This window comes from Miscanthus floridulus, chromosome 1, assembly GCF_019320115.1.
Source record: "Miscanthus floridulus cultivar M001 chromosome 1, ASM1932011v1, whole genome shotgun sequence".
NCBI classification, from domain to species: domain Eukaryota; kingdom Viridiplantae; phylum Streptophyta; class Magnoliopsida; order Poales; family Poaceae; genus Miscanthus; species Miscanthus floridulus.
Window position 1 is genome coordinate 189,946,491 of NC_089580.1, and position 19,626 is coordinate 189,966,116.

The 19,626-nt window shown below is 44.5% G+C and overlaps 3 protein-coding genes across 3 annotated transcripts; 2 read left to right on the forward strand and 1 right to left on the reverse strand.

Annotated features, from left to right (window-relative positions):
* Nucleotides 1-297: 297 nt before the first annotated feature.
* On the reverse strand, nucleotides 298-1,134 carry LOC136506495 (uncharacterized). Its single transcript, XM_066501420.1, has one exon. It carries the CDS (start codon nucleotides 879-881, stop codon nucleotides 546-548), a length of 336 nt encoding a protein of 111 aa, XP_066357517.1. The 5' UTR covers nucleotides 882-1,134; the 3' UTR covers nucleotides 298-545.
* Nucleotides 1,135-10,240: 9,106 nt separating this feature from the next.
* LOC136551730 (GCN5-related N-acetyltransferase 6, chloroplastic-like) lies at nucleotides 10,241-13,976 on the forward strand. The gene is made up of 9 exons (XM_066543273.1): nucleotides 10,241-10,646; nucleotides 11,377-11,644; nucleotides 11,874-11,926; nucleotides 12,048-12,084; nucleotides 12,307-12,372; nucleotides 12,627-12,725; nucleotides 12,806-12,959; nucleotides 13,042-13,118; nucleotides 13,209-13,976. Exons 1-9 carry the CDS (start codon nucleotides 10,549-10,551, stop codon nucleotides 13,269-13,271), a joined length of 915 nt encoding a protein of 304 aa, XP_066399370.1. The 5' UTR covers nucleotides 10,241-10,548; the 3' UTR covers nucleotides 13,272-13,976.
* A 476-nt stretch (nucleotides 13,977-14,452) lies between these two features.
* Nucleotides 14,453-17,675, forward strand: LOC136551723 (E3 ubiquitin-protein ligase SPL2). The gene is made up of 7 exons (XM_066543262.1): nucleotides 14,453-14,891; nucleotides 15,531-15,632; nucleotides 15,711-15,881; nucleotides 15,984-16,108; nucleotides 16,264-16,383; nucleotides 16,587-16,873; nucleotides 17,379-17,675. The coding sequence occupies exons 1-6, from the start codon at nucleotides 14,580-14,582 to the stop codon at nucleotides 16,870-16,872; spliced, it is 1,116 nt and encodes a 371-aa protein (XP_066399359.1). The 5' UTR covers nucleotides 14,453-14,579; the 3' UTR covers nucleotide 16,873; nucleotides 17,379-17,675.
* Nucleotides 17,676-19,626: the final 1,951 nt, after the last annotated feature.

Genomic DNA, 19,626 nt, shown 5'->3' on the forward strand with positions numbered 1-19,626 from the left:
AAGGTCTGTGACTTGCACTTCTGTACTTTGGTCTGTTTTTCTTGTCTTCTTCAAAGCATTGTTGGATGGCAGTATACACTTCTGTAACCAAAATTCTAGTGCTGGCTATGGAGATGGCCAATCCATCCTTGTAATAAATAACTTTGTTTTCTGATGCCAGTAAATTATTAGTTTTCGCTACAGTTGCTAACTCTACTGCTAGTTCGTTTTGCAGCTGTATGATATTGTTAAGTAACATAGAGAGCAATAGTATAGCAAAGATGATGATCAACCGCGCAGATTACGGATTACCAAGAGTAGAGTTTGGAACTGATGCAGAAGCATAATTCGCGAGAAGACCGTGTCTGAAGCAAATTCACATGCGCAGATCGAGCCTGAACAAGACAATTCACATGCGCAGAGCCTGAACAAGACTTGCTCAGGATCCAAAGGTCACGGGTACGTACACATTTGTGTGACAAAACACGCTGTGTTCTTGACGCACGCATCCTCTCCGACCCGGCAAAAAGAAAAGCCCCACGACGACGACCGACCGATCGAGCTAGCTAGCTGGTACTGGTATACAGCAGGGACGCCTTGCACCTGAGCACGAAGCCGAGGAGCAGCAGCATGGCCAGGAGGCCGCCGGAGGACCCCCACACGCGGTGGATCCAGTAGGGGTCGAACCTGACGACGCGCCGGTCCATGAAGCACGTCACGTTGATGGCCAGGATGAGCGCGACGAGCACCGCTGGCAGCCACAGCGCCGACGGGCTGCCGTCCTCCTCCTCATCCTCCTCGCGCTCCGCCGCGGGCCGCCGGTCGATGTACAGCGGGGACAGCACGGCCAGGACCGCCAGCACGAAGCACACCAGCTTCTCCGTGGAAGAGGACCTCCCCATGGCGATCGACGAGGACGAGGTGCACCGTGCACGGCCTCTCGCGCGCTCTGCTCTCTCAGAGTCTGGTGCCTATGTAGCTGTGCTTCTTGAGAATGAGAATAATGTTTCTTTATGCTAGCTAAGCTAGGAGTAGGAGTCGATGTTTGGCGGCTGGCTGATGAAGATGAACCAACCAATCTTCAGACGCAAGGAGAGAACCTTTCGTTATTATATCTATCTATCTATCTCCAATCCGGCCGCATGGCTTTTGACTACTAGCTAATTGATTCCTATATATCATGCATGCAATGCAAAGGAACATATTCAGATTGTCTTGCATGATTTATGTATGTATCCACGGACTATTGGTGGGGGGCATTGGACTGTGACGTAAAGGAGATTCTTCAGAGCTAGTGAGCCTGGAATCAGATGCCCAGAGGCAAGTAGTGGTTCAAGTGCTCGACAAATAGTGTACCCTCGGGCCTAGGAAGGTCGAATCAGACGGTTCTCTGATCATCTATCTTGCTGGAAAGGATCGTCAAAGTAAAGCTAGCTAATAGCTCTATGATTGTGTGATCTATTCAACTTTATTGTTCTGGAAGATGCAAAGCAGTAGCAATTCGACGTCATAGGTTCGATCTGCAAGATTATATTAGTACAGCGGATTTGGGATATATAATCCGTACGGGGTACGGCCCCGTCCCGTTGAGACTGCTTACGCGTACGTGCTGTGTTGGCATTAGGGGCAAGCTGCTGTTTATTTGTGGAGTAAACAAAAACAAGCGTGAGCCCTAAGGTCGGTATCCAGTGCGATTGTTGAGGTGGTTTATTTCGTCTGAAATCATGAAATGGGAAGCCAAGCAGGTCAGCAAAGTAAGCCTGGGATGAGTAGTTCCTCAAAAAGAAGCGGAATAAGGTGTATCAAAAGGTCCTGCTACATACTAGCTTAGCAGTTAGCAATGCATGTCACAGGAGGTGCTTAACTGAAAGCACAAGGTAGGGGCAAGTTGACAAGTGTGATTATGTGATCAAAGTCCAGAAGTATGTATGCAGCCGCCCTGCAACTGCAAGTGAGCTCAACGTCACGCAGGCTGCTAACTTGCCAACAAAGGAAGACCACTTTTATTCCTGTTTGATTGAATACAAGCTCAATGTATTATTTTCTTTACCAACATCTGTCATTGTTTAGCTTCTCTTGCTTATATAGGAATGCAAGCGGATTTGTCCGCGGACCCATAAATAAATAGATTTATTTATTTTTTGTGTAGGTTCACAGACAAACCTGTTTGTATCTAAAAGTCATCCTAAGCATCCATATCTAAAAGTCGATTAGATGCCCGTCTCTAGAAATAGTAGCATCCAATTCTATGCGAACTCAGATGAAGATGAACTTTATATCAATTTGTAGCTCCTGACACGATCTAAAACTTTGTAGTTGAGAAGTTTTTTATTAAAACTGTTTAGAGTCCAAAAATGTTATTTTAACTTCTCAGATTTTAAAATGTGAAATCTAGATTTTTCAAACGTTGTCATGGTATATACCAAAGTTATAGATATCAATATAATCTTCAACTTTGTAGTTGAAACATTTTTTTTAATTTGAGGTTGTTTAGAGTCACAAATATGTGTTTTAAGTTCTTAGATTTTGAAATTCAAAATTTAGAATTTTCAAACCACCTTGAATGTTTACATGGTTAATACCAAAGTTGTAGTGGTTGACCCAATCTACAAGTTTATTGTTGATAAGTTCTTTATTTGAATTTGTTTAGAGTCTTAAACATTTGTTTTAAGTTCATATATTTTGATATTCAAAATTTTCAAACAATCTCCAATGGAGATACATCCTATATCAAAGTTGTAGCCCTTGACAAGATTTAAAACCTTATAGTTGAAACTTTTTTTATTTGAAATCATTTAAGGGTTGAGCTAATAAATGCAAAATTACAAAATGTTGATATAAAATGATAGCTGTCTATACAATCACAAATGAGTGTATAGTCTAGTGATAGAGAAAAGCTAGATGTGCTGAAGGTCGTTAATCCCAAAGATACTATTTTTTTTGTTTTTGGGTTTTCTAAAAACCATTAATAGAGGTGGGCATCTTAAAGTGTTTGCCTCTGTTAACTGATTCACAGAGGTGGCCACATGCCCATCACTGAAAATGACCATTTAATAGTGACAATTTGCCAGAAATGGATGCGCTGCCCGTCTCTGCTTAGTATAATGTTTGATGATTTTTGACCAAACCATTGTAATGATTGCTAATGTGTATCTCCAAGAGAGTGAAAAAAAGCCTAAAATTTGTTTGGCCTTGATCCAAAAAAAATAGATGTAAATTTATGACAGCAAAAAAGATGTCACGAATTTCCTCATTTTCAGCTCCCTCAACTGCCGTTCTATTTTAAATTAGTAGAAAAAATCATGTGCATGTGCTCTCTCCTCTTGCTTAGGTCAGTCAGAGTGAGATATAATGAGAGTTTTATAAATAATAAATAAACTATCAACTTAGAAAATATGCTAACATGATACAATATCGGTGAAGAAAAAGAGGATCCAAGTTTTATGAGAATAAAATGAGTTTCATTAGGATAAAATAGTTTTCCGAGAGAACCCTAAAAAAATTAAATACCTCCCATTTTTTGACAACATAAACGGATAAACTGAACCCCCCCCCCCCCCCCCCCCCCCCGCTGGCGGCCCACCCTAGCCAGCCGCTAGATTGCCCATTTGCCCCTGGCAACTGTTGGCCGGCTAGAGGTAACCGGAGGCCAGCCAAAAAAGGTCATATTGGATCACATAGTAGGTTTTTAAAGGTTTTTGGCACACAAAAATAGCATGATATTGGAGGAAATTTTTTTGGCACCGAAAAACATATGAACTTCGGTGAGTGTTTGGGGCAAACCCAGTGAGAGTGTGAACACAGATACTCAATTTTAGAGTGTTTTTAATTATGTGCATCTACCTCATAAATTTTGTAGATAAAACATATAATTTGTTAGGTTTAGTATTATATAAGAAATTAATGGTAGAGAAAACAACCTATAAAGCAGAGTAACCCTTATTTATTAGGCTACTCTTGTGGATCGAGTTAGACATACTTATTTGGTTGTGGGCTTTGGTGCATTGATGGGACACTGGCTTGTGGATGGTTGGGAGGGACCAACTTGATAAGCAAGACTCATGGGTTGTTGGAACGGGACCAACTATAAAAGTGAAAAGTGTTTGGAAACATCTATTTATCCGTTGAAATTATAGCACATGTTGCTCAATTCTATCCATACATTTTGGAAATCCATCAATCATCCCCCCGGTGCCCTCGTCACAACTGTTGTGCTCACCTTACACCATCCATTTGTTCCCTATCCATAAGCCATAATAGTATATCACCATTTCCGATGATATATACCCCTCTTCTTTATGTTGATTTTATTGTCTCCTACTCAATCTCCTTGAACCATGACACATCCCCCTTGGGTGAAACCCTAACTTTGCTAGGTTTTCGAAACACCAAATTGAAGTTCATGGATATGGGAGTTCAAAGTTGTTGTTTAACTTCATAATATGATATTATTTTATTTGAGGTATCATCTTCTTTTGGATTCCAATTTCCAAACTTAGAGATCCCGAATCACATGCGACTTTTTTAATTTTAAACTTGTTTCTCTGGTCCATTATTTGAAAATATATTCGAGATGGAAGTTCAATACATTCAGTGCAAGTATCAAATATATGATGTGATCTTCTAATCTAAGCGAGTTTCAAATGAGGTAGAATTCAATGCATTATATTAGTACGGAAGAGTGGGGTTTTTTCTTCTCCCGACACTCGACTCCTCTCGACGCGCTCCTCTCCTCCCCACACGGTGCTCTCCCCGACGAGCTCCTCTCGGCGGCCGTGCCCCTCTCTCTCTCCCCGACGCCCGGCAAGTTCCTCTCCGGCAAGCCCCACCCGCCCGCGAGCTCGCTGGACATGGCGGATCCGCCGAGGTAGGCCTCCTCCTCCTCCTTCTCTTCCTAGATTTGCTAGTTAGGGTTCCGGTGAGCATCCCCCCTCTGTCTTCTCCAACTCCGGCGGTATAGAAGGAGCCGACCGAGGGAAGGTAGGCAGGGAAGAAGGTGGGGATGGTGGTCGGGCGGTTTAGGGGCCCTGACAGCGGTGGAGGCTACCGAACCAGGGAGGGGCAGGGGCGTCATGGCGGAGCTCACCGGAGTTGGAGAAGATGGCGGCCGTGGGAGAGGGGGAGGGGAAGAAGGCGGCTGCCGCGGGCGCCCTAGCGTGCCGGAGCTCCGACGATCCCTAGCGCCCGCGGCGGTACTGTGGTCGACGGCAGGAGAGAGGAAGAAGATGAACAGTAGTGTCGTTGTGAGCCATTGAATGACCAGACCAACGGCCTAGAAATCGGGTGTTTTGGGGCCTTAAAACACTGAGTGCTCTTTAAACAGACTATTTTTTTAACGGTTGTACAGAAAACTTTGTCGTTAATCGTCACAAGGAGTACACTGAGAAAAAATGGTATCTATGGGTAACACATGGTCCATCGTGTAGGCCAATCATGTAGTCAGCCTAGCCGCCGCTCGCCATATCTGTATGGAAGACAGGGGGGCCAGCGTGACGAGTAGGACTAGATGAAAAGCTCTTAACTCGCTAGCTCGCTTGACTCGCTCGATAGTGGCTCGGCTCATTTGAATTTTTAATTAACGAGCTAGCTTGAGTCAGCTCGGTTAATTAACGAGCCAACTTGAGCCGGCTCGTGAGCTGCTCGCGAGTCAAAACATGCCAAGATAATTCACGTGACAACAACTAAAAATTGGCCCATGTATCTCTTGGCCTAGCCCAACACAATTTTAAGTGGTCCATATATCCCTTTCCCTATGGCCCACCACAATAAACACTAAAACCCTAGACCAATAGACCCATGGCCCTACAAAGTCACCCCACCGACCTACCTCATGGCATCATGTTCACGTGAGACGAGTCCAAAATTTATATGAATTTTGTTTATTCCATTTTAGATATGCATGTGATGTGTTTGTTGCCAACTTATGGTTATAACCTCTATGAACTGTGTTTTTATGCTTTGGCTCACAAGCCAAATGAGCTAGCTCCAGCTCGCTAATGAGTCGAGCCGACCTAGTTTTCTGGCTCGTTTGTCTAACGAGCCATAACAAATCGAGCTATAATGAGCCGAGTCATAACGAGACGAGCTAGCTCGATATCCAACCCTATTAAGCAGGGTTGGTTGTGTGCGGCCGAAACATAGCACTGCACAAATGAAGTGGCCATCCGCCACCGGTGAAACACGACCAGTAAACCATCGGACCACACCTGTCAGGCCCACAGGACTTGAAATGTCAACAGGAAATTTCCCATCGGGGGTTACTGCCCCATCCCCATCCTCGCTCGGGGATTTAATCCCCGCGGGGATCCCCATCCCCACATCAACTGCACATTGATGGGAGTGGGTGCGAACGACGCCGGGGACGGCGCCGGGCGGTGCAGTGTGGCGGGCTCAAAGGGGGTGCGTTTGTCCTCGTCGAAGTGATGGCCGATGCGAGACGGGTTGGTGAGGAAGGAAGGCATCACGGCTGCCGTCGCAACGGTGGTAGGAGAAGCGACCGGTACGCGTGGCCGTGTGACCGTGGCTGCGATGGGGGACGCGGAGGTGACGGTGCGGTCTGTGGCAGAACCACCCAAAATAACACGCTTACGGAGGTGCTCGTCTTCCACCAGACACTAAGCACCCCGAAAGCAAGCTACAATGGTCGGTATCTGTCGAGCACACCCCACGGGAGAACCCGAAAGATCCACATTTTTCCCAAGGATCCAATAATGAGAACGAGTTACAATACTTGTCCATTTCATACATCAGAGTTCTTAAAAGTTCATTATTACAATACCAAATATCAGAGTGCGGAATGATAAACAGCGGAATTTAAAATAAACATCTAGCGATAAGAACGAGGATCCGTCTGAGCCCACCAGAAGAATCCTCCACACAAAGGTACTTCTCATGCATCACCTACAACCAAGGTAAATAAACCCTGAGTACACAATGTACTCGCAAGACTTATCCGACTAGTGGGAATAATTTCCCGACTCTAAGGAATATGATAAGCTTTATGGTTTACTGGTTTCTTTTAGCAGAAAGCAATACTAATAGTGAGTTCTCATTTATGTATCATTATCAGCCATATTAAGTTATCATCTAGCCAGTCTATATAAGCACCCGTTCTACTTTCAAGCAAGAGTTGAGCAATCAGTTCTATTTCTTCTCCTTTCAACTTTCAGTTCTTACTACGGTGCTAAACCGCAGACAAGCCGTACCAGATTTCTCAGCGATTCGTGAATCAATGTGCCCAGCTGGGTGCCCCAAAGACACACGCCCCACTTGTACCCCAGGCACAAGCAGGACTAACCCATCACTCTCCTGTCCCGGGTGTCCAGGTCCCCGTCCAAACTTGGACTTAAAGCCCCCACTCCTGAGTCCCGGACTCAGTGCGGTGCAAGGACCTCCACCATCTCTGCCTCCAATCAGTCAGTCCGGAAAGAGCCGGATCCACGACAAGAGAGCAACAAGTCTTCCATGCGTCCATACCTAAGTATGTGCTCAGGACAATAAGTCTGTGACTTGCCTAGAGCCATATGCAACGACCGGTCCTTAATTGACACAGACAGAGAAAAAGTATAACCGAGCTATGCCCTGTTGGCCGCAGGACAGAACCCTTTACACCCACCAGAACCCAACCATATCCCTACCCAGTCACCATTTTTCTTTCCACCATTTTATCATGAGTGATCATATTTATCACCTAATTGCGAGTAACGGTAGTTTACCCACGCTACCGATATCCTGAGCATAGCAGCTACTCGACCTGTACTAGTAGGACTCATAGGTAGATATATTTATGCATGTAGTTTTCATAAAATACCTATAACGTAAATGCACAACATATACATATTCAGTGATCAGTAAAAATAGGGGTTATGCACCGGGGCTTGCCTTGGGCAGGCGCGGTGTCAGCAAAGTCAGTGACGGGCGGCTCCGGAACGTCCTCCTACACGAGGATCTCCTCCTCGTACTCTTCGACGACTTCGTCGTACTCCTGCTCGCCGAAGGTCACGACCTCAAGTGGCTCGTTCTCTATATGTATGCAGTGATGATGATGCAATGCTTAGTAATACAGCAACAACAACTCTTAAAATAAAAATACATCTACCAAGCTACTAAGCTAACTCTAATAACTAATACGCAAAGTTACCTATTATTCTCACTAAACAGGTATGAAACATTTCATGTATTATCTTAGCAACTAAAGGCATCCTTATTGTTAATATCAATTTACTATATATATAATAAAACAAGGTGCACTAGCTACCATGCATCACAAAAATTCATTCTCTAAATCACCATAATAATAATACGCATTTTGAAATAATAAAGTAACCCTAAAGGTATCACTAAACTGCATGAACTAAATACACTAACAGGTAGATCAAGAATTTTGGAATCTAACAAAATCTATTTCACAATAAATAAATTCAAATGAGCTCTAAAGTTGAAGAAAATGATATTATTGGAGAAGGCTAATCACGCAATTGAACTTGTTGACTTGCACATGGCTGTGGGTCTAGAAATAATGGATGAGACCATGGGTCAAGAAAATAATGGAGAAGGAAAATGAAGGAATTCTTGCAGGCTAGCTACCTCGGAATTGAACGAAGTGCCACCTACGGTGATCGATGTGCGAAGGCAATGCGAGAGGAGAGACACCAGAGAGCTTAGCAATTGCTTGCCCTGCGCGGAGCGGAGCAGAACCATATATAGCACTGGTGAGTGGTCACAACGAGCTAGGTAGTCTGGAAGCACGGAACGAGTTGGTAGGGTTGCTCTCTGGCTCTGTGCCGTGTGCGATGGCGTGGCCTCCAGCTGCTGCTGGCTGGAGCGTGCTGCTTGGGTCGTCTGTCACATACCGCGTTGAAGCGGCCAGCCGCGTGAGAGGGGTCATCTATTATATTGCCTGTCACCTGACAAGAGCCTATATCTAATTACTGGTCTGCTTATTCCTGTTTGTGAGAACTGTAATTAAATTGCAGGGTCTGCTTAGAATTACGTACTACCATTCAACTAAAATACATTTATCAAACTATAAAGATTATTTTGTTGCATACTGTATTGCTTAGCCTGGCCGTGCAAACTAGTTGAACCTGGTACTAATCTACTAGGAGTAGCTTAAGAAGTATTACGTGAGGAGAAGATGACACTAAAGTCTGTTGTGTCACTTCGTTTTTGTCCTACCGTGGACCGTGGTCGCTAGCAGACTTCGTTTAGCTTGGCAGCATCTTTAGACATCGGCCTTTCTTGGCAATCATTTCCAAGACCAACGCCAATTAAGTAGCTACAGTACGACGACGCCGACCCTAAATTACCGGACTTGCAGCGAGCGTGCCGGCCGGGGTGTAGTAATTAATTACCGTCGCATGCAGTCCCTGCGTGAGTCACGCTAGAAGTTGCTGCCCAAGCCGCCATGCACGATACGACGAAAGTATTGGCACTGCGGCAAAGTGTCAAGGCTTGCCAGCAAAGTGTACTGCAAGTGTGCTTCGCGGGCTGGCTCTGCGAGGGTGCTGTGTACGTGCTCAGGGGATTAGGAAGAAGATGAATAGCGAGAAATGGAGTTGGATCCGGATAACAATAGTGAGTCGAGCTGTGCTGGAGAGTATTTGGACAAGGAGTAAATTAGAGCTCAAATTGAGAATTAGTGCAAAAAAATTTAATTTCTTATTTTACCACATGCAATAATACATAAACATGATGCTCATGACATGGTTTAGTATTTTGATTAAGGCGTAACACCGAGGGTGTTACACGGTCCACGGGGTGCTGCGGCAAATGAGACGAACCTGGTCAGTTCATATCGGAAGGAGGAGGGAGCGGAGGAGCAACGGCGGGCTAGGGTTTGGCGGAAACTTACACGCCGGGGGTGGAGGGGAGCGGGAGCTCGAAGGGGATGGAGCCACCGTGGAAGTCCTTGAGCGTCATCGTCGTGACCGCCTTCTTCTTCGACATGGCCGCGGCCGGCGTTGTGGCCGAGGAGCTGGCCGCCGCCCGCGTCCTCTGCTTCTGAAGGACTCGAGGAAGGGCCTGGGGGACAGGGGAGGGGGTTGAGAATCTGAGAACGAATGGGAAGGATAATATTTGCCTTATATATGTACACATGAACTGAGCCTTCTCAGATGCGCCTTAAATATTTCGGGTCCCCGCGGGGAACGGGGATGGAGGCATGTATACCATCCCCGCCTCCGTCATACTCGATAGGAATGATTTTTTTTCTCATTTAATTTTCCACCCGACCCCTAATTATTGAATTCCCCGTGGGGAATCGAGGAACAGGCCCGTCGACATCTTTACACAGAACAAGCGAAAAGGAGGACAAATGCTAGTACTCCAGTAGCGGGCGACGCGGCCGCGAGGCAGGCAGGTAGACCACGCCGCACGCCAGCCAGCGGCCAGCGCTCGCCCCGCCTCGCTCCGGCATTTCCAATTCTCCCTCCCTGCCGCCGCTCCCCCGTCCTTCCCGGGACTCGCTACCCCGCCTCTCGTCTCGCGCACTAAGGGGCCGGGCCAGGTGCCTGTTGCCGGCTCGACCTCTCCCTCATCCTCGCGGGGGCTGCTGCTGCTGCCGCGAGCATGGCCACCGGCGCCGTCACGCCGCCTCCGCTGGCCAGCGCGCGGCGCGTCCCCCGTGGACGGGGCTTCCTCCACCGGCGTATCGCCGCCTCGCCTATGTGAGCACTTCCTTCGGTTGCTGTTGTGTTTCAGTTAATTCGGTAGTACACATCCGCTTTGCTGTTGTTGGAGAAACTCTCGTGGTGGTTTTAGATGCTAGAAATAACTGCAATGGAGGAAAGGGAGAAACTCTCGTGGTCGTCTCTCTGGAGAAGGAAGAGACGAATCAGGGGGATTTCAGGGCGTCGTTTGAGCATTGGGTTAGTTAGGTTGCCCATCCTTCACGCTAGACTCTGTGACTGGAAAGACTAGCCAATCAGTTCAATGCAGGATCACACTGTCTTCATTTCCTTCATTTGCGCAAAATTTGGCCGGTACTGGTTCATTGCGCCAATTCTCATGGCACGTGTTCCTTCAATCCAAAGGGTAAACCATAAATATGATGCGGCACTCTGTTTTTTTTAATGAAAAATAAAAGAGGAAAGAAAGGGGATAAGGATGTCCACAAGGTTGTAAAAATAGAAAAGAAGGAAAAATATGTGGTGGAGCTATTATAGGGTCTTGTAGTCTTGCTGGCTTTTTGGTTGCTTCTTATGGTTTGGTATGGTACAGTTCGAATGTTATACTCAACATTAGGACCACAATTGAACTTATTATTAGGTTCCACTGAAGCAAAGTCTTCAGTGATTATGTTCTTGCTTTTCAGTCATAGAGCTAGCGTTGAGCATAACTTCATGCTTAGATCTTATGCCTATTGTTCCTTAATGCATAGTCATTTTTCTACCCCAGGAAAGATGAATCCATGATTTCCACAGATGGTGGAAATGAGGAGACAGACACTGACAGCCTCAATGTTGCCAGAGGATTGTCTCACCCTGGGCTTTCCTCAAGTTTATCCAATAAGGCATCAGTGGTCCCAACCCCTTTGCTTCCTTCTGGACCATCTGATCTCCGGTTCAATCGTCTTCGACCCTCAATTGATGAAAGTGATTGCAAATACAAAAGATTATTTGGCTGCTATGTTGCTCGTGAGGCTGTAATCGATGAGGAATACTGGGTATTACTCTTGTTAAGTTGTTAGAACATATTGTTCATTTGTTCTGTTTAGCAGACATGGCTTCCGCATGTATTTGTAATGGATTGATTGCTAACTATTGATTACTAACATATGCTAGCTATTTATAGCTTACATAACGCCACCTTTTATTCAGTGACCTACAATTATGATTTACTCTACCTACGACTATGCCTTACAAGTTACATCTCTCCTTACTAATGATTGATAGATCGCTGCATGGTTTAGAGCAGAAGATCACTACGAAAATGAGTCAGGCAATCGGTAAGACTTTTATCTTTAAGGGAAGGGAAAGTTCTGTAGTCTTCCTTATTGTCTGTACTGCTATACATTTACTGTTAGCATGGTCCTTGCAGCTACTTTATCATTTTTTTTTTTCCTGCAGCTATGTTGAAAGCTTTAAAAGAAAGTTTGCATCAAAGGTACTTGCGTAAACAACTTAGTAGTGTTTTCTATGTGCTTAAAAGTAATTGAGATAGGATGTACATCTTTGTAACAAGTAAATGTTAAGAAATTACAATGACCTCTGTTCAAATAGCTTTGTTGATGCAACATTATAAATTATTCGCATTAATTTGTCACATCCCGATCATTCAATAGTTTCTGTTCTGGTTCACAAGTATCAGTCTGTCATCTCATTGCAGGAATTCCATGCATTAAAGAAGAGATGCAGCAAACAGCACGGAGAAAAGTATATCTGTTTTGTCGCGGTATGAGATAAAAATCTCTGTTTGATTTGTTCATCAAATTTGTCACTAGATCTTGGTTGCAGCATGTTTTGTTCATAAAGCATGTCGCAGGGAATCATGAACAAACCAAATGGTCTCTCTTACAATTGACTATGATTAATGAAAGCCTCACTCTTGGCAACTATCTCAGTTTACATTTTTAAAGCTGTCTTTACTGATATTTTCTTCATTTTTCCACAGCTGAAAATATTGGTGCCTTATGCTTAATATTGCAGGTAAAGAATGATGACCTCAGGCGAACTGTCCTGAATAGTGTTGTTGGTACCTTAGATGTATGTGTAAGGCATCCTCTACATGGGGAGAAATTTCCTGAGGTAGGGTATAATTGTACCTTCTCTATGTTTTTTTTTTTCTGCTGCTGTATTTAGAAGTTATATCTAGAAGTTATTCACAGGAGCCTGGAAAGTCGTCTCTTCACTGTCGAATTTATCAGCCTGATCAGCCAAAATTTGGGTATGTAACAAATGTATGCGTTGCTAAATATGCGAGGCGTCAAGGGATTGCCAGCAACATGCTGTTATTGGCCGTAGATGCTGCAAGACTCAACGGTACAGAAAACATTGAGCTATTCTAGAATAGCCTGTCCCAAATGAAAATGCACGATCCACTGATATCTTCAACCCATTACAGGTGCTGAAAATATTTACATTCATGTGCATAAAGATAACTTACCAGCATGGAGGCTCTATGATCAGATAGGGTTCAAGGTACTTGCCTTGTCTCAGTTTAATCCTGAAAATTTTCGTGAAGTTATAGAACTCTAAATTGAAAATAACACCCATGCAATTTGTTTGTAGATGGTTGACCTGGATGGTTCTCGTCATTCATCAGATCTGTGCTTACTCTCCTTCAGTTCATAGGGCTTGCTGACTAGATAGGAATAGAAGGGAGATGGACCCTAGTTCTATCTCCCTGTGCAGGGAAATGCCATCGGTCCTCGTGATTTGAAAAAGGCGGGATGGTATGTGCCAAGGAATACCTTCACCACCTTGTACATGATCAAAGTTTTTTCAAATGTTTGTGACTTTCGAGATTGTCACTAGATCGGTGACAGTTCTGATGCCCCAGAATGTTGAGGTATCTGCGGACCGAGCCTAGCTCGAGTGGCAAGTGCCCAAGTGCTGGTGCTTGCCGGCCGGAGTTCGATCCCCCCGGGGAGCAGAATTTCCGGTCTCGCACCCACGGGGTTTTCTCCGTTAAATAAATTTGCAGGTACTGTGTATCTGCAGCCTCATGCGTGGATGTGCCACAATGGTCAGTGTGACGCCTGGTGGACTTCGGATATCTCTCAGCCACGTGCAACCTCTTCGTGTAGGTGTAGGTCTAGCGTGCACACTAGTGTGTGTGTGAGTTTGTGTGCGTGTGGTGGTGTGAGTTGGTGTGTACGTTCAGATACTACAACTTGTACTCGAAGAGTTGAGGCATCAAAAAAAAGAATGTTGAGGTATCACAATACTTCAAAAGCTTCTGCCATGTATAGTTTGTGCAGCCTGCAAAGGGCAAATGTTTCTTAGTTGTTCCTGTGATTCTGCAATGAAAAAATGAAAATACATGATCTCGGTACCTGATACATTGACTGTTCTCTTGTTGCTGGTCATATAGATTTGTCAAGTCATTGAGCAACAGCTGAACATCAGCGCCTTCCATGTCTGGTAAACAGATCTAATGCTTCTATGGTAGCCACATGTACAAATCGAATCTGTTGCATTGCACTTCCTAGTGGGACGTGAGGTTTGTTACTTCGCTGGAGGCTGGAGCCGTGCCGAGCTCTTATCCTGGTAGAATTACAAAAAGATCACTTGTGAATGATGAATCCATCGTTCCACGGATTCATAAGTGGCGTGCAATTGGCATAGAACGATCAGATGGCCAGGACTAATGAGCCTTATTCAACGGCCTTTGCTTATAAAATTTGCTGAAAATTCGCAAATTCGAATCGAATTCGTACTCCTTAAGCAAAACCACTGACCTCGAACTCTCGAAGGCTCCACGCGTGTGGGACCAACCTACCTGTGTGGTTTATACGGAGGAGCACCAGAGTTATCTCCGGCTCGAACCCGAGTCCGGACCATCCCCATCCGCACGACACCGCATACTTGAACAGGACGAGTAGGGGTCATCGCCGACTCGCCGTGCTGCGGCGAGACCCAAGCCAACACAGCTCAGCCATGTCGGCGCGTGACCGCGAGACGGCCGAGGCACTGATGCGCCTCGCCGCCTCGCTGGACGGGGCGGTGCTCGGCCTCGGCACGGCGGCCGTCGCCGTCGCGTCGTGGGTCAAGTACCTCGCCGTCTCGGGGCAGCTGCGCCTCGTCGCCTCCGCGGCGACGGCCTCCATCGCCGACACCCGCTCCCTCCTCCCGGACGACGGCGACGAGTCGCGGATCGCCGCGGTGCGGGGCCACGTGCGGACCCAGGGCTCGTTCCTCCGGGCCCCGTTCTCAGGCGAGGCGGGCGTCGTTGTGAAGCACACCCAGATGGTGAGTCCCGCCGTCGTACGCTGGAGACTTGCTCGTTGCGTCCATCGTTCAGATTAGGGTTTACGCTAGTCCTATGCTGCGGTTCTGTTTTAGTTTTCGTCTTAAAAATAAATCTTCAAGGATTGGGTGCTTAGTGATGGCTCTCGTGGCAACGAGATAATAGTCGGTACGGAATTCAGATGAAGCACTAGCCGTTTTGGCCATTGGAGCCGTCATGACACCCTGTCTAGTGTAAATTCTGCTACACTAATTAGATTGAGGTCTCCAATTGGTGTACAAATTTAAACATAGAGTGATAGAGAGTCTCCCTTCTTCAGGGTTTCCCATTTTCTTTAGTGGCTTCCAGTAGTTTGGAGTTCCATGATTCCCTCCTGCAGGATTAGGAACTTGGGCAAATCTTTGCTAATTTGATGGTTTCCAGATTGGCTTGTGTGTTCGAATTTCTGTGATAGGAGAATTGTTAAGCACATTTTGAGAATACCAAGTCTTAATATGTTTTCAAGTACCTGATTTTGAAGTCTGTTATAAGCGAATGCTTATCTTTTTCCCTTTGTTGTTTTAAAACACTGGATCTGCCTGTTATTCTTCCTCTGTATCAATGTCTAACTAACTGGTAGTATGTGGTTTTGTACTTTGTAGTGTTTGTTCACAGAATGGAGAGGCATCTTTGGATGGACCTTTGATCTGCATGCTCTTCTTTTCAGATCATGGAAAGAGCAAATTGTGACATCTTTTAGATCGGTATTCCATCTACACTCATGCAATATTGTTATTAGGATAACCTTTACCTTGATTTTGACGGTGCTTCTCTTTCGCAAGGTTCCGTTTGTTCTGGTTAGTACTGAGTTAGGAAATCCTGCGGGAGTGGTGCATATAAATGTGGATAAGGCGGATCAACCGTTGCCTCTTACTACAGTGTTTCATAAACTTATCCCACTTGAGACGACTCCTTACACATTGTTCCAAACTATTATTGGCAATGGCTATCCGGTAAGTTCATTTGATTGCTGCATTAAGAACAGATATTTATCTATGCAATACTCAGCCCTGGACTAGTATCTCTCTTAAACTGTTATGCTATTTGTTCCATAGATTGCATTGTTGGATGAAGAAAAAATACTACCGATCGGTAAGAAAATTACAGCAATAGGACTATGTCATGTGAAGGATGCAGAAAGTGTTGAGATCACATCGTGCCCAGAGATCCCCTTTTTCTTGTAAGATGTTATTTGGTAATATATTTTTATATTCTTTCTTTCTTGCTGATGCCAATCACCATTTCTGCCTCTATGAAATTCCTTGTGAATAAGGGAAGGAGGACATGCATTCTCTAGGTGCATTTCCAAGTTTTTAATGCTTTGCCTTCATTCAGATCTGAGCTAACCAAGGATGAGATGCAAGCTCAGCTGGCTTCGCGTGCTAGGATACTCTTTTGGGGTAGTATTGTTTTGGGAACCTTGTCGGTTTGCTTAGTGGGCCATGCCATTTACAGGTATCTGTTATGAACTTGTTGTGTGAACCAATGTACCGAGATACTTTGCACATTCTCTTCTTGATGTTTCAAATTACGTCATTTTCTCTATTGCTTGAGTTATGCTGATTGATGCTTGATTATCTAGACTAGAGATATCCTGTTGAGCAATTTTAGTTTTTGCAGTCCTATGTGCTGACAATTTGAAGTTTATAATGTTGCAGGGGCTGGAAGAGAATCAAACTGCGGAGAGAGGCTAGGCAGGTACAACAGATGTTTGAGGAGGCTCAAGACGCTATTCGGGAAGATAACTCTAGTGATGACGATGAAGTAGGAGACGGGCAACTATGTGTTGTGTGCTTAAGGAAGAGAAGGAAAGCAGCTTTTGTTCCATGTGGGCATCTTGTCTGCTGTTGCAAATGCGCACTAAGAATGGAGCGTGAGGCTGAACCATTGTGCCCTATGTGTCGTCAGGACATCAGACTCATGATAAGAATTTATGACTCTTGAGGTAAATAGAAAACATCCTTTAGTATTTTATAAAGATGATGAGTCATTTTTTTTCTCTCAGTGCTCTTTTTTCTTACGATGTACTATTTGGACTAATACACTGAATAACATCGGTAGCCTTCTTGTTTGGTTGCTTCATTAATGACAAAGTTGGTTTTGGATACCTCATCCATCCGGTACCTAAATGTGTCATGCAGACTGAACTTTATTCCCTTCTGTCGGTAGAAATTGGTAACACATCTTCTGTATAGGAACAGTTTTTATTAAAAGAATAAGAATGAGCTTGTAACTATATTCGACAGTGTGGTCAGTGCGGTGCTTGTTCAAATTTATGATTATGCATCCTTATTGCTGCTCTATGCAGTACTCCTACTATGGAGAACCCCCTGAGTTTAATTTGTTCACAGATGAGACACCTATTTCTGTCCATTTCGTCTGAATTTTACCATAATCTAGGTAGCATATGAAATGAAGTTCAGAACTAATTCGTTTGATTTTATTTGCAGGTATGTTGCTGATAAGATCAACACGCTTCCTAGCTGACCCATGCAAACCTGAGGAGCACAACTGTTCATCCTGCTGCGCATTTTCCTAGTCTAGGCTACTAGCTGACTGGGCGACCTTGGATTTGTGAATATATGTTGACCCTCCAAATTATGCTCCTGATTGCCTGGGACAAAATAGCTTAGCTGAAGTCGTGAACTTAACGCAGAGTTACTTTTTGTTTGCTTTGCGCATATCTTTATCCATTATGTAAAGCATAGGGTTTGCTGCAAATAATTTTAAGATTTGGGCATTTTCTACTGTTTGATCGTCACCTCTAGTGCAGTGGAAGTGTGTGGGTTGCAAAAGATAATGCTGCTCGTCGTGATGAACACAATGATGTTCCAGCTCTACGGTAACCTGGCACCAGATGACAACGGTGTCCGTGCGCCGGAGCCTTGACGCTTGCCAGTTGCCAGCGGATAACATTGCCGAAGCTCTTTGGCTAAGCGTCAAGTCCTATTCTGATGCTGTATTAAGAAACTGTAGTATTAATAAAATTGTAATTTTAGAATAGAGTTAAGAGTGGAGTTTTTAAAACTCTAAAATTACTGACTGGTGACTGCAGTTCTAGCAACACTATGGTTTTCAAAAGTTTATTTACTGCATCCAATGATCCAAACGCTTCATGGCGTATTTTACTAAACCTAGGATCTCGATCTTAGCAACCTTGCGTAGGATTACGTATAATTGATTTAATGTATAATGCTCCATGATTTTGTTACAGCCGCTCAAGCCTGTTCGTTTGGCTGTGGCTTGTCGTAAATGATCATAAATTTTCAGCCGGAACAGTATTTTTCTCTCACACAAACCAGCCAACAGTACTTCTTCATGAACCAGCAACAATACGATCCAGCCAACCAAACATACTGGAGGATGCTGGCGACGAAGGCAGTGGCACCTAGTAAAGACTACTAGAAGGAAGAAACCTAGTAAAAACTACCAAGAGGAAGGAGGAAGAATAAAATGAATTCCGAGTTGTTCGGCTGATAGTTTTTGCGGCTGATAAGCCGGCTAAAGTTAATTTGTTGTGAGAGAAAAATACTATATCATGACTGATAAATCAGCTGATAAGTTAAAGCGAACAGAGCGCAACGGACGAATTACTAAGCAACAAGTCATCAGGCATGCATGTATGAGGCGGGCTCCAGCGTCCAGAGTCCGGAGCTCAGCTGGTGTTCCTCAGCTAGCTGCTTAACTCGTACGTCGAGTAACGTGCTACTAACGGCAGTCTGGATGGGATGTCACGGGGGTTTCTTACGCATTAAATGGAGTGATATATCAGCAAAAACTATTATTTTGCATGTATCGAGAAACAGAGATAATTAGAGGTTCAAACTAGCCAGCGCTGTTTCCCACGCGTTGGAAAACGTACTAAGCACGTGTTTAGTTCCCGCCCTAAATTTTAAAAAAGTATTACAGTACCCATCACATCGAATCTTGCAATACACGCATAGAACATTAAATGTAGACAAAAAAAACTAATTGCGTAGTTTAGTTGGAAATTGCGAGACGAACGTTTTGAGTCTAATTAGTCCATAATTGAACACTAATTGCCAAATAAAAACGAAAGTGCTACAATAACCCAAATTCCAAAATCCATCCAACTAAACACGCGCTAAACTTGCACTGAGCCGGTTTCATTTGTTTCATCGGATCCACTGTGCGGCAACGCTGGCGCGCTCTCTTTCCCCTTGCGTCAAATCTCTATCACTCTATGGCCCACCTGCTCCCTTCATATTTCTCCATTCCGTCAAATCTCCATGACCCACCTGCTGCTCTTCACGGGATTTCTCCATTTCTCAGATTTTTTTTTCTTTTTGCATTTGTTTATTTTGTCTCTACAGACTGTATGCATTTCGACGAATACGAGGAAAAATTGCACCATATCTCTCTTATCTCACGTCTTATCTCACATTTCACAACTAAACAGACTACAAATAAACACCGTTTTGGTGCAACGAGCAAGCCTCAGGTCGTGGGTCTGCTGCGATCCCACACTACGCGGCTCCCTGAGCTTCCCTCCAAATGTCAATCCGGTAGACCCCCACGCGACGAGACTTTATCAAAGAGAAAATTACACATTTAGGACTTCAAACAACGTGCTTCGTAAATATATGACTCCAAACATCGTCTTCATAAAAATAACCTTTAAAACGTTGGCTTCTTGATTTTTATGACATTATGTGTATGAAGTCTCTTTTCTCATCT

Coding starts and splice junctions, on each gene's coding strand:
- LOC136551730 (XM_066543273.1), top strand. CDS start 10,549: ATGGCCACCGGCGCCGTCACGCCGCCTCCGCTGGCCAGCGCGCGGCGC. Junction 11,645..11,873: donor TAATCGATGAGGAATACTGG/GTATTACTCTTG, acceptor AATGATTGATAG/ATCGCTGCATGGTTTAGAGC. Junction 11,927..12,047: donor GAAAATGAGTCAGGCAATCG/GTAAGACTTTTA, acceptor TTTTTCCTGCAG/CTATGTTGAAAGCTTTAAAA.
- LOC136506495 (XM_066501420.1), bottom strand. CDS start 881: ATGGGGAGGTCCTCTTCCACGGAGAAGCTGGTGTGCTTCGTGCTGGCG.
- LOC136551723 (XM_066543262.1), top strand. CDS start 14,580: ATGTCGGCGCGTGACCGCGAGACGGCCGAGGCACTGATGCGCCTCGCC. Junction 16,109..16,263: donor CCAGAGATCCCCTTTTTCTT/GTAAGATGTTAT, acceptor GCCTTCATTCAG/ATCTGAGCTAACCAAGGATG. Junction 16,384..16,586: donor GTGGGCCATGCCATTTACAG/GTATCTGTTATG, acceptor ATAATGTTGCAG/GGGCTGGAAGAGAATCAAAC.